General features: G+C 37.4%; 1 protein-coding gene across 1 annotated transcript in view; it reads right to left on the reverse strand.

Annotated features, from left to right (window-relative positions):
* Positions 1-10554, reverse strand: part of LOC109831601 (villin-2) — a 28514-nt gene extending 17960 nt beyond the window's left edge. The window contains 15 exon segments of the mRNA XM_020398955.1: positions 729-866; positions 997-1065; positions 1148-1216; positions 3592-3750; positions 3868-3968; positions 4049-4205; positions 4276-4435; positions 5322-5454; positions 5541-5718; positions 5908-6062; positions 6065-6092; positions 6187-6255; positions 7162-7261; positions 7431-7559; positions 10283-10554. Of these exon segments, the coding sequence (XP_020254544.1) occupies positions 729-866; positions 997-1065; positions 1148-1216; positions 3592-3750; positions 3868-3968; positions 4049-4205; positions 4276-4435; positions 5322-5454; positions 5541-5718; positions 5908-6062; positions 6065-6092; positions 6187-6255; positions 7162-7261; positions 7431-7486 (1572 nt within the window). The 5' untranslated portion in view covers positions 7487-7559; positions 10283-10554.

The following is a 13715-nucleotide window of genomic DNA, read 5'->3' on the forward strand; positions in this document are numbered from 1 at the left end:
GAGCTTAGAATTAATCAAACCCCTACATGTAATTTGCAAATAACTAAATTGCCTTCGGAGAAAGTAACCCAAAATTAGAGGGAAGGGAGCATGTTGCCTTATAAATACACGTAACGAAGTTTTGGGATTTTTTTTTTCTTCCAAGGACATTTTTTTACAATTGGCAGTAGTTTTTTTAATTCTCGGCGCTATTATCTTCAGTCTTTCTTCTGAAAAACAAATGCCACAGTTATATAAAGTAGATAATAAGTAAGACTGATGAAGCAACCTATTACAGCATGGTATAATGAAGGTTAACTGATTTGCACACCCAGTTGACCACATATGATGCTTTCTAAGCAAAAGACAACTTATTGTTAAATGAGTTATTGAGATTGCATCTTGTTAACCTGACTATTAGATAGTTGACTATATAATAGAAATTCGTCTGTTTCTAAAAGAGTTAAATCCAGGTGACCCATAACTGCGCCGACTCCATTAACTGACTGGCCAAACCCAATTGCCACCTTATGTCCTAGCTAATGAGGAACTCATAATGAACAAAAGGAACATTCAAGGTGCACTATTAAGTGACAACAAGTCTACATTGCCTTCACAAATATATCCATGCTGCTGTTTAGATTACAATGTAATCACTACAAACATTTGATGCTTTGGCAATGCCAATGCTTGTAAAGATGCATTATTAATTATGAAAAAATAAGGACTTCTAGAGACTATAATCTCACCGCATCAACTTGAATTGTTTTGTTATTGTGGACAGATGTACCAGAGACACGAAATAGTGCAATGCCGTCAGAAGTGTATGTATCATCATTCAGATTATTTTCAGCTATGTACTTTTTGTAACCAGAGCTAAGGCCACCCTGCAAATTAGAGAGGAATGTAACTAAACCTGATGCCAGTCAAATATCTTTCATCTGGATTTATCTTGGTGGAAGGACATATCAACAAAGAAATTTTGGAAAAGAAGCCAACAAAATTAAGAAATAATACCTTCAAGACAACCATGGGCTGGAAAAGTGCAATAAACTGTGGTGGCTCTTTTCCTTGCAAAATGCGACCCTGCAAAAAACCTGTGTCAAAAACCAAGCTCGTAGATTATACATCCCAGATTAAATTATGTAAACAAAAAATGAACAGGTACCAAAACAGGCCTTCCTTTCAGAGAGGTGCACATTGTATTAGCTAGCCGAGTAGCCATTATTTGATCATCCTGAAAAGAGAACCGACGACATTACAGGAATGGTACACTTGTAAAGTGCAAACTCCAGAATAATGCAATTAATATTAACATTCACAGGGTTTACTTTACAAGTATGGAGAACTATATGTGAATGGTTAAATATCCAGAATATGAACGATAAATTTTACAACATTGTAATTATCAAAAGCGCAGACAGATATCAGTAAACAGAATGCACATAAAAGTAATCAGTAGAGGAATGTCTCAATACAATGGTATAGTTCCAATGTGTTATAAACTTACAATCAACTCTATAAGGACAAAACAACCAGAAGGATAATAGAAATAGCATAAATAATATTAACAACTACTAAAATTGAAGTTTTTAGAACTGACAGAATATGAACGATAAAATTGAAGATTTTAGAACTGACAGATATAGCCAAAAGGAGCGTTTGGTTCCTCCCTCAGGTTATCCTAAAGCACTTTCCTATTTGTTTGTTTGGGTCCTGAAACCGCTTTCCTATTTTTTTGTTTGGGTCCTGAAAATTTTAAGGAAATCTCCCTCCCTCCCTCCCTCCCTCAGGTTATCCTAAAGCACTTTCCTATTTGTTTGTTTGGGTCCTGAAATCGCTTTCCTATTTTTTTGTTTGGGTACTGAAAATTTTAAGGAAATCAATTCCTAAAAACCCCTACAAAAACGTCATGATTTCAGTAAGAAATCGCTGGAAAGCTCACTTTATCGCAATAAACTAAGGGGCACGTGGGTGACTGAGCAAACTTTTTGCCTACCCATCTCTTTCTCTCTGTTCTTTTCCTAAAACTTTGGATTCTTATTATTAGTTTTCAACCAAATTATGGATCACAAGGAAACCACTTCCCTCCACCCCTTGATTTAAGGGCGAAACAATTTAAAAAAGGCATTTCTGGGAAAGATTTGAAAAATGGGTTCTAGGCAAAAAACCGGTTTCCTTTATTAGTTGGAAAGTAACCACACCGCCCTAAAAGAATATTCTAACTTTACCTTCCCTTTTCTTCTCAACCATAATCCATAAATAGTCCTATTTCTTTATCCTAGGAAAATCCAAATGAAATTTTGAAACATTTTCTACATTCCCACTTTAAATTAAGAAAATAAATAAAATAAACAAACAACTTCAAAGTTCAAGATAAATTCACAACTATTTCTAGAAGTATGTGTTATATAAGTGAGAATGGTATTCATTTCTAAAGACAGAAAAAACAAATTCAGGAATGGTATTCACAATGACGACTGAATATGTTCAGATTTGATTAGATTTCTTAATTTTTCAATAGAAGTAGATATATAAAGCTATATAGATATATGGTTTCCTAGTTTTAAAAAAGCAAAAAAGAAGTTGTATTGACTTTGGGAGGTTCTCAAAAATATAGCATTCGTATGAATCATTTCACATGATGAAATTAATTTTTAGCCATTCATCTAGTTCTCTAAGAATCTTCTTTGGCATAATATTTTAAGTGGATGGTTTTACTTTATTAGAATCTTACTAAACTAACTTGATGCTACAGGGGGTCTATTCGAAATTGGGTTATACTACAGGGGGTCTATTCGCAATTAACCCAATTTTTAAACTCAAGAGTTTCCATTAGTGAAAAACATAAAGTTAGACAACTAAGAAAATTCAGTTCTAAGGACAGGAGTGCAAAGAGATTACAACTTATCTGGCTTTTAAGAACCCTGTTAAGCATTGCTCAATAAAAAACAATTACTGAATAAGTTTCACTATCTATTGAATACGTGAGCTTTGGTAGGTTCTAATCGGAAAGGACCAAAGTAGTTACAATGACAAAGAATCCAGAGAAAATAATAATTAAAAAAAATTCATAAATTACGCAAAAATTAGCTGAGCATACATGCAAGATCAAGAGCCGGAACAATACTAATCTAACAACAGTTGCATGTCTCTACAAGTTCATGTAAGTTCATAATTGACATACTTTCTGTAAGTTCATGTAAGTTCATAATTGACATATTTTTAACTATGATCCACCAAATGACACTATTGCTGTATCATGGTGAAATGCATACCACCTATCAACGTGTTTCACATCCAGATTCAAATTGGAGAAAGAATATACATCAAAACATGGAATACGTCTAGATTAACATTTCTATGCATTAGACATGTATATCCATCATTACTACTCATGTGGACACATGTTCCTGACAGGCTGACACTGTTAAGACATTGGTCTTTACTTTTTTTTTTCAATCCCACAAATATTAATGAGTAAAATTTGAGAAGTTCCAACAAACAAGACTCATTGGAAAACAAAAGCAGACTCCTAACTCTATGTCCGCACACAATATGAAGTGTCTACTTGTCTAAAACATTTAAGCTTACATCTTCTGCAGCATTTACCTGGATACTATCCTTCCCCATCCAACAGGATAAGAAGTAATCATCTTTCCTGTCACCCGAAGGATATGTATAAAGAACAATATAACAATCTCCACTGTAGAATTTGCCAATATCTTCCGGAAGAACTGGACTTTTGGCGCTTCCATTAATGCGCCAGACCTAAAAGATATGTGGAAGTCAGTTCTATAGGGAAAGTAACTGGAAAACATATGCAAAAACAATATAATCAGACTTGGTACGCATTTAATATGCAGATGGTAAGAGATCTAATCAGACCTCAAGCTTTCCACCTCCTTCAAGCAAAGGAGGAACTTCCTCATTAGCAGGAGCACTTTTTGTAGTTCCCTTTAGATCAACCCCTTGCTGCTTCAATAAAGCTACGAAACACAATATTGAAGTTATGCTAACTGCCAAAACACATAAGGGAAGATCATGATTATGTAAAAGACAAAAATACCTGCTACTTTCCCTCTTCCCTCATCTCCACCGTTTGTCGCTGTTCCAGAACTTGCAGGCCAAGATTCAAAGTTGGATTTGAATGAATGTGTCTCAAATCCTTGAATAACTCGAGTAATGCGGGTAGTCTTTGGTCTATTCTCATTAGCAATAAGATCCTGAAGGACGATATAAATAAAAATTATGCCCAATTGACAAGCATTATCAAAATTGATATTTCCTCTCTACCTCAGCAGTTTTGCATGCGGATTTTCTGTCATCAACTTGGGTTATCCGACCAACCCAAACAAAAATTTCAGCTCCACAATCCAATAAATAGCATTTACTATTTTCCAGCATAGCTTTAGTCAACGGGCCATCTTCCAACTTCAACTCACCTTCGTTGATACTGTAAAGAAAAAGGTATGCTTAATGATTCAGCAACTTATTTCAAATCCATAAATATATGAAGAGGTGATGTCTAGATAAGGACAAGACATAATGAATCACACTACTGTTGCTTCCCTCATTGTTTACAGGTTAAACACTATTTCTTTCCTCTATCTAATGCTCTGTTGTGTCGTCCTCAGCACTTTAGCATTCTGATCAACATAAATAATAGATCTGTATTGCCAGATTAATGCTACACTACCGCATATTAATAGGAAAAAAAGGCAGTTCTTTCTTTCTTTTGGGAGTATCAAACAGCAGAAGTGCAGGCCAGTAATAGAATTTCATTAAGACAGCATTACGACATATGGTAAAAGAAAGGGGTCATAGCACATCTTTTCATCAAGGGGAAAAGAACAAAAATAAGCCTAGTTTCAGAGTAACCTACTTATCAGAAGTTATAGTGATGATTACAGTGCAACTTTATATGCATTTCATTACATATTCCGACCTCCTCTTAACAATAATGACAAGTTGATTTCAGACGCAAAGAAACATATGGGATGACAAGTAAGATGACTACACAAAGAATAAAGAAGCCCATAGTTTCTCTCTTAAACAAACATATGGCATTTACTAAGAGTGCCACATCTAGAAAAACTTCCTTAAAAGCTCATTTTGAAAATCGGTTTTGCGGTTATGTATTAAAACCAGTAACAACAAGCCATATCTGGATGTGCAGGGAATTAACAATGCCAGAAGATAATGTTCCAATGGATAATTCACATACAAAAAAAGAACACGAGAAAAGGCCAGTGTCTTTTTGCATGTCTGTCATAACAGATTTATGCATATCAGGATGCAAACTAATGCATGCATTCTCACTAGATAGCTTAATAAATTACCTATAAAGCTTTGCTGGAGTAGCCTCCAATGGGATGTCATCTTCAGAAACAGTCTTTCTACCAATTGGTGCAAAGCCACCAAAAAGGACCCAAAATTCCCCTGAGCCAGACTCTGCCTCAAGCTTTCCATCATCTAACATTTCACAAAAGAAAATTATTTTTCGAAAAGAAAACATCGCAGGCATATGTATAAGTAGCTATAGATTAAAGTATGCTCACCAATAATTGCAACATCACATGTCCCATCATGGTACTTATCTTTCAAATATTGTACAACTTCTAAAGCTTTGGCTCTTTCTTGGATATTGGAGTTGGAACCATTGAATTGATATATCTTATTTTCAGTGTCCAAGATAAAAACATCATCGTGATTAAGAGAAGAGCGAGCAAAAGGAACCTGCACAAACCAATAATGTGATACCATTACACTGTGTAGGAAATAAATCACAAGCCATAGATCTTCTATACCCAGGACCAGGAGGCATTGCCCCACAATGTTTCCCATAACAGAAGCAGACTACTGCCTCCAAAAAAAGACAATTTTAAATATTTTACATCCTGAAGAGATAAAAGGAATTCCTGGTACCTGTTTCAATCTAACTACTCGCTTTCCCTTGCAAGTATACAGGCGGGTTTCAAATGTTTCCTCTTCAGGCTTCTTGAATCCAGAAGCAACACCACCTTCTAAAGGGATGATGCATGGTTTGAAGTAAGACAAGAACTTGTCAGATTCATGACTTCAGTCTTGATGGCAGCAGCACCAGCTTCATCCTAAAATGTTCATAAAATGAAACAATGTCAGCCTGGCCCTTTCTTTTACAGTCGATGACGAGTCAAAGAAATACAGCAAGTCAAAGAAACATACTTGGCTAGTCTCTTTTCCCAGCCAGAAATGAATGTCATAGAGGTACGCACCTCCCCTACCAGCACTTGTCTAAAAGAAATAAATAATAAAGTACAAAGTACATCAAAAACACAGGAAGCAACTTTATATCTTCCAAGAGCATCAGATCACTACTGAAGACACTACAAGGCAACTCACCAGACGGGAATGAGCATATAGGTGTCTATAATACTAGAGCATCATGCTTACAGACAGTGCCCACAAGCGTAAAGATTTTTTTTTTCCTTTCCATTTCGAAATGCATTTTTTGCCTTAAATTGTTAACATCGACCATGCAAATGAAAAGAATAATAGAGAGCTGTAAGGGCCTAGAATGCATGTCCTTGATCTTTAATCTCTAAGAAAATAGTATAAAAATTCTATGAAGTGGCTGGAAATGAAATCAAACTTTTGTGGAAGCTATAATGCAAAATCAATGTTATAGATAAAATTTATTACAGGTTTTACTTTTAGAAAGAGTAAAGTCTAAAATGACCATACCACAAAAATGTCAGATGCATAGTGCAGAGCTAGTCAGAAAATAGAGAGTACTGTAATCAAGCGTCAGAAGTAGAATAGTAACAATTTACATAAAACATAAAGAAATATACTATTGTTCATGAACTAAATCGATTATGGAAGGAGTTGACACTAAATAGTTATTCTTAATGCAACAGTTGAACCATGCACTCTAAGTAAATATTATAAACTTACTCTGTCAAACAAGAAAGAAGGATAAAACTAATGTTGCTGAAAGAAGCATAAAACTAATGTTGCTGGCTCTTTTCATATTTGAAAGGGTCGATATTTAGATGAATTACCTCCAGAGGAAATGAGGTATTTTTACAGTCAATCAAAATAGATTTAATAGCCTAAATTTATGTAGAGTTGCATTATGTATTGCAGAAAACAAAATTGACCATGTGACTGCAATGTAAACTGAAATGATATTTTTACCTGTAAAACAATGTAAGAATCCCCTGAATAGAATTTACCATAATCAGCTTTTGGTAACGCAACTGGTTGAAAATTCTCAATGCGCCAAATCTCCAACCCACTACGAAAAGTTAAGTAATTCAAGAAATATTTACCAGCTTAACCAGTTTCAACAGAAAGCACAGAGAAGGTTTCACCATTCAAAGTCATGGCAATAAGAAAATTTTAAGCGGACATGACATGAAGAACAGAAAGATGAGTTGTATTTTCAATGTGTATAAAGAGGATACACTCTTTGACCAGCTCCCTGAAAAGCAGGCTCCAGATTTTTTGCGGTGTTAGCCATTTTCCAATAGCTTACCTTGTCGTCTTTTTCCCTTTACCTCAGCTATAGATCTTTGCAGGTACTAAGGTCATACCTGCGGTCATAACATAAAGAAACAAATGAAGAACAAGTACAGTATCGTCTACTCCTGCAACTTGATAAGGATAATTTGACTAGACACACCAACATATAACAAAGATTTCGCATCATTGACAGGATAAAAATACACTGGACTGACATGAATTTTAGAGCAACTAGCTTTATTTCTGGCAGGACAATTGTGGCTATTTAAACTACTATACAAATTATGCGCAAATATATGTTACCACATGTTCACGCATACTGCACTTGAAGAGTAAGGAATATTAAATAGAACAACCAAGAATTACTAAAGAAACTATCATGGCAGAATAGCATGTGCTGTCCAGATTAGACATGAGAAGCTCCTTAAAGGAATACAGGCAATGGTTTGAACCTTCAGGAATCATCATGTGTGCTTACATATCAGTTGCATGGGTGATATGTTAGCAAGAAAACAAATAAAACAAGAGTAAACCAGAAGAATGATAACTGTCTAATCATTAGAAGCTTAAAACTACTATGACCCAAAAAATAACCTTACAAAAATGGGAAAATATCAGGTCTTAACGAAGCTGGCTTTCAATTCTTCCTAAAGCAACAACCACAAGTTGGTATCAAATGAAAGACAATATAATTTATACTGGACTTGGATTAGTAGAAGGCACAAATACAGTATTAGATCTTGAGAATAATGATGATGGGTGAAACAGAGCAATCAGAAATACAGCAGAACATGATAAGTATGGCCCTTTGGAGGGTATTATTAATGATAATGAACTTTTTAAGGAATCTCCAATTAGTTTTGACGTTTTCACCATATTATGCTCAAAATGTAGCCTTTACCAGTTTTTCCTATTCCTATGACCCTCGCTGCTCATCTTGTCGAGCTCTTCTCTCCATGAGTTATATTGCAAGATTCTACTGATGAGCTGATACCATTTAACTAACTTACAATGTAGATGGTTCTCCTAGAGTGTCTAGTTCTTTTCTGGGAGAGAGTACTTTAATTAAAAATTTTGTTGCAATAAAGTTTGCCTAGTCAGGAACGACCAGGTAGCTACAGAGTGTAAGAAAAGCTCAGACTTATAGGGGACATAAAATCTGAATCTGATTTAAGATTAATTTCAAAATTAAATGCTTTAAATTTTAGTATAACATAATGCAATGAATATTTAAGTCAAATAGAATACTAATATTGGTTAAAAAGAACATCAATAAGTATCTAAAAAATTCAAGGCAATAACTTGTAAGACTTAACATCCAGGAAAAAAACACAATTTCTTTTCTGATTATTGAAATCAGATTGTTGTTTAAATTTTCAACCATACAAACACTACAAAAGGTTCACAATTCAACATGGACTAAGAAATCTTCCTCTTGAGAAGAATTTCTCCTTTTCTGTTGGTGGGAAGACCTCAGTAATATATAGCAATAATTAACATGATCTGTTACCTAGTGTGTGGCATTGTCATCACCACTGTAACTTCCATATTAGAGACCTTTTTGGAGAAAGGCTACTGTTGCATACACCAATTTATCGGTTAGCAACAAAAGCCACCAATTATAACCCGTCTATAATCGTACTCATCACTTAAATCCCATGCATTATTACCAAATTCGTGGTATGGTTTGGTTCATGATATTGATACAGGTACAGCGTATAATGTGGGGACAACAATAAGCAAAAAGAGTGTATGCTTAGTGCATTAGCCAAGGTTATCATACACTCAAGAGCATTTGTTCAGGTCATTCTGATAAATCGTTATGTATTGTAATTGTGCATCTATAGATAGGTAGCTATGCATTTTACAACATGTAGATATAGATTGGATTGCATGATCAGAACTTGAATAATGATAGTATCTAGCACCTTGAGGACAACGTCTATCTCACTAGTAGGTTATGGAAGTCAGGAGACCAAGCTACAGCCTTTTTCAGACAAAAAACAAAGTTTGCATCTTTAATATATATAAAGCCTTTACTCTTTACTTGTTCCAAACTCATGCAAGGGAGCTATTTACTAAAAATAATAATGATGATAATTCTAAGTAAATTAGATAATCAAATACAGAACCAAAAACTTTAAGCTAATAAACCCTTAAACATCTTATAAGAGAAAAACTAAATCCTTCAAGCAAAACGCATGTGACATAGCTTAATGAATTAATTTATTATTTGATCCTCTAACTTACCCTATCTGGTTTTGACGAACCCAATCATGAGGGCAAAACGAACGTAATCATCCGATATTACAACGGACAGCATGGCTTCAATAAAAGCGGCTCTCACACGCCCTTGTGCCTCTGCTTTCTCCCCCTTTCCTTAAAGGGTTCATAGAAAAGCGAGAGAAAAGCGCAGTTCAGCTCATCACGCCCTAGTAAGTAGGAATTTCTGTATGGAAAAGCTAGAACTTAATTAGACCTATATCGCAGTTCTCTAATTACCCTCTGGATAGTCAATTTTCTTTCAGAAAATCGCCTTCTAACAAAGAATAATCCCCTGACAAAGTGTCTACGACATAAACTTTATGTCAAAAGCTGAAATTTTGTCCTCTAACAGTAAATTCAACGCAATCAACCTCAATCCAAAGAAGTTAAGAGACAATTCGTACAAAGATAACAGAATAAAACAATTGATCTAAGCGACATGCACAACTTCAGATATAAACTCCGATCACACAAAGATCCTCAAAGAAAGATTCGATCTACGTAATGAAAAGATAGGGGAGACTCATACCTCTCTGCAGAATCCAGGAAAACCCTAAAATCGCCAAGTTGGAGAGCAGATTCCAACGCAGATGGCAGATACCAGAGATCTAAGCCCCGAGAAACTATTGGGATCCAAATTAAGACCAGATTTGATTAGGATCTGAAGAACCGAGAGAATTTGATTGGCGTAATTTTACAGAGAAAGAGGATTAGGGATCGAAAAGGATCCCAAAAAAGGGAAGACGAATGGAGAAAAGAGAGGGGAGAGATGGCGAAAAGAGCGGATGCAGAGACTTATGATTGTCGGGAAAATTGCACATGAGGGGGGTGCGAATGATCGGATATTTTTAGAAATGCCCCTGAAGAATTGTTTGTCGGGGATCTAGGACAGATTTGGGGCTTGATGTGTATTTCCTATATTTTTAAGCGGGAACGTGGTTGCCATGATTATGGAAATTTTAGAATTAAAAAGATTGCACTGGCCAACAAAAAGAATTAAGTAGAGCGTACGGAGAATGTAATAAGTACATAGATCACTATATTTGCAAATCTATCCTTCAAATGTAAATATGTGCTCATTTACACTCGTTATACTACATTGAGTAAAATACCCTAAAAGTTAATGTTGAGAAATATTTTTTGCTAATATTTAGCCGAAATTTCCTTCTTCTAACGTCCAAAAGTTAATGGTATTTAGGTTGGAGGTTGTAAGCGTCAAAAATTGCCCACGGATTCCCGCATGCGGCTTGAGACAGAGAGAAGACGATGAACGTCGATATCCGAGTCATAGAAGCTCATTTGACGACGACAAGTGCATGAAGTGAGTCAACGAACCATGCAAAGCAACGGAACTTCGGAATAACGGAAACACGAATGGATCGGGAGCTACACGTCGCTTACGAAAGACGAAGCGCCCCTCGTGTCTCGTTTACTCCACATATGATTCAATCATAGAAGCTCGTAGATCTTCTCATCGGCTTTCTGACGCATTTTGAATCGCGTGATTCCGAGTTCGGATGACGAAGATACGGCGAAAACGGACAGAACGCGTGATTCCAAAGCTTGGCCGAGACACCCACGGGTGTCCGCGGCCCCGAAAATAGTTTTTTGGCAGATTTAAGCTGTTTTTCGGCCGTTAACCGCCTGGATTTGTTCCAACTGATAAAATATCATCCAAGAACGTGGTTAGTGGTTATAACTGAAGATAAGAGTGAATCGGTCATTCTTATCCAAAAACAGGGTTTCTGAAGCCTATAAATACAGCCTCAGGGCCTTCATTTTTCTAGATCTGGAATTCTCGAGCGTTGGCGAATCTCTGCTGAACTGAAGACTGAAGGAGCACGAATTTCAGAAGAGAGGAGGAGATCAGATTGAGTTCGTCAGCATAAAGAAGAGGAGCTCGTCAGATCCATAGTTCATGATTCCTTCCCTTGAGATTGCCCCGTTGCGGTGATCTCGAGAAGAGTGATTATCTCGCTATTACTGAGATAATTGCTTCGGTTTCTTGATTCCTTCACGAATCAATGAAGCTCCGGACCTGATCTGATTGTTTGGTAGTCCACGGATATCAACATCCTCGTCACAAGCCAAGATTCCACGCAAACAGCTGAGGATAAACGTCCGTTGCATTTGTTTTGACGAGAGTTGTATTTTTTCGTTTTTATTGTGTAAGAGTCTTATAAAAGACTATATTTTTTTGTTTTCATTGTAACGACTGAAGTTGTAATGAATACATCAATGAAGACATTAATTTTTTTTCCCAAACAAACTGGCGACCACAGTGGGAGCTAACAGCCTAACTGCCAAGGCTGTCGTGCCGCAGCCAACGATCACGATCCCGGTAAACGAAGAGGTCGAATACGAATTCGACCAGCAGAAGTTCGAGGAGTACGTCTCCTCCTCCTCCTCCAGATCCGCCTCTCTTCGCAAGTACAGGAAGGCCTCCTCCTCCCGAAAGATCCGATGGTCTTCAGATTTGAATACCTAAGAAGGCGATTTCCCTGCTACCGCTGCCGTAGTTGCACCTCGCAACGATCCGTCGGCATCTGATGAAGCCAAAGCCGCAGATCCGGACACCTTATCAAAGAGGGCTCATCAAAGGCGCCGCCAACGTCTCGCCCACCAATTGGCTAAGCCTTTAGAGCAAGTGGACGGGCTTTGCTACCAAGCGAATCTAGAATTCAAAAAGCGCCAAGTGGCTAAGCCGTCGCCACAACAAGCATCGCGGTCCTCCTCCCAACTATCAACTAACAAATGGGTTCATGTCAAACGAATTTGTTCTACTCTCGAGGAGCATATCCAGAAATGTCGCGCACTACTTGCGCATGCACGGATTCTCGTACAAGAAGCACAGAAATTGCAGCAGGAGGAGGTGGTCAAGAAACTACCAAGATCTAAGCAGGTTTGGGTGCTGAAGGCTAAAATAGCACATCTACCCGACAAGAGACACCAGTCATGTCTCTCGCTCGATTCTAGATCCGAGGATGTTCCCCAGCTTTCGTCAACTTCAGATCCCGCTCCTATTGCTCCCGCACCTCCGGTGAAGCCCTACGATAGCGTGGATCTCTCCAAATACAGAATTGCATTGAAGGATCGCATGAGTCCTCTACATGAAGATCGAAATAGATTTGTGGTCAAAGAACGATTGGGCATGGTGAATGAACCCCCATCAACTCATCGAGCTGGGGGTCATACTCGCCCAACAAGTCTGAAGCCTTCTCGTAAGGAGAAAACTCCTATAACTGACCACCTCGGACTACATGTCGAAGTCCAAGATCCCATTGAGGTCCCACGCTCACAAAGACGTAGCTCAAAACGTGTGACTCTTAAGAGTGCCAACAAGGTGATGAATCCTCAGAAGGAAATGTGTTCGTCAGACAACGACGTTATACCTGAGAAGTCATGCTAACACATGATAGATTGCTCCGGTCATTATGCCGATGAGTTATACTATCAGGCTGGGGGTACAAACAGATCTCGAAAGAGAGATACCAGGGAGATGGACTTTCATTGTCCGTGCGTCAAACTCATCAGGAAAGTATTATCAACGTGTAGTTGCCCCAAGACTGCTCTACAGAAGGTCTCGGTATTCCAAAGGCTTTCCTCTGAAGCGTCGAAAACTAAGCCAAGGTGTTTTCGTAGAAAAAGATTAGCTGCACAAGATGACAAACTCCCAGAAGTCACTATCAATATGGTCGATAAAGGGAAGTCAACATGAAGTTTTAGTCCCCGTCATTTTTCGGACGTACCCCAACATATAACTCGGTTACGCACAGGAACTACTAGACGTATGGACTATCAGAGGATGAATAGAGGATTATCCTCAGAAGATGAAACATTAGATGCCAACTTTACAGTCGCTTCTGACAAAATGGTATCCAGTCCAAGACAATCCCGTAAAGTGTTTATAGTTAACATCGGGGAAGTAGCCAAAATGGTTGAGGATGCTCTAGACAAGCAGA

This window comes from Asparagus officinalis, chromosome 2 (assembly GCF_001876935.1).
Source record: "Asparagus officinalis chromosome 2, Aspof.V1, whole genome shotgun sequence".
NCBI lineage: Eukaryota > Viridiplantae > Streptophyta > Magnoliopsida > Asparagales > Asparagaceae > Asparagus > Asparagus officinalis.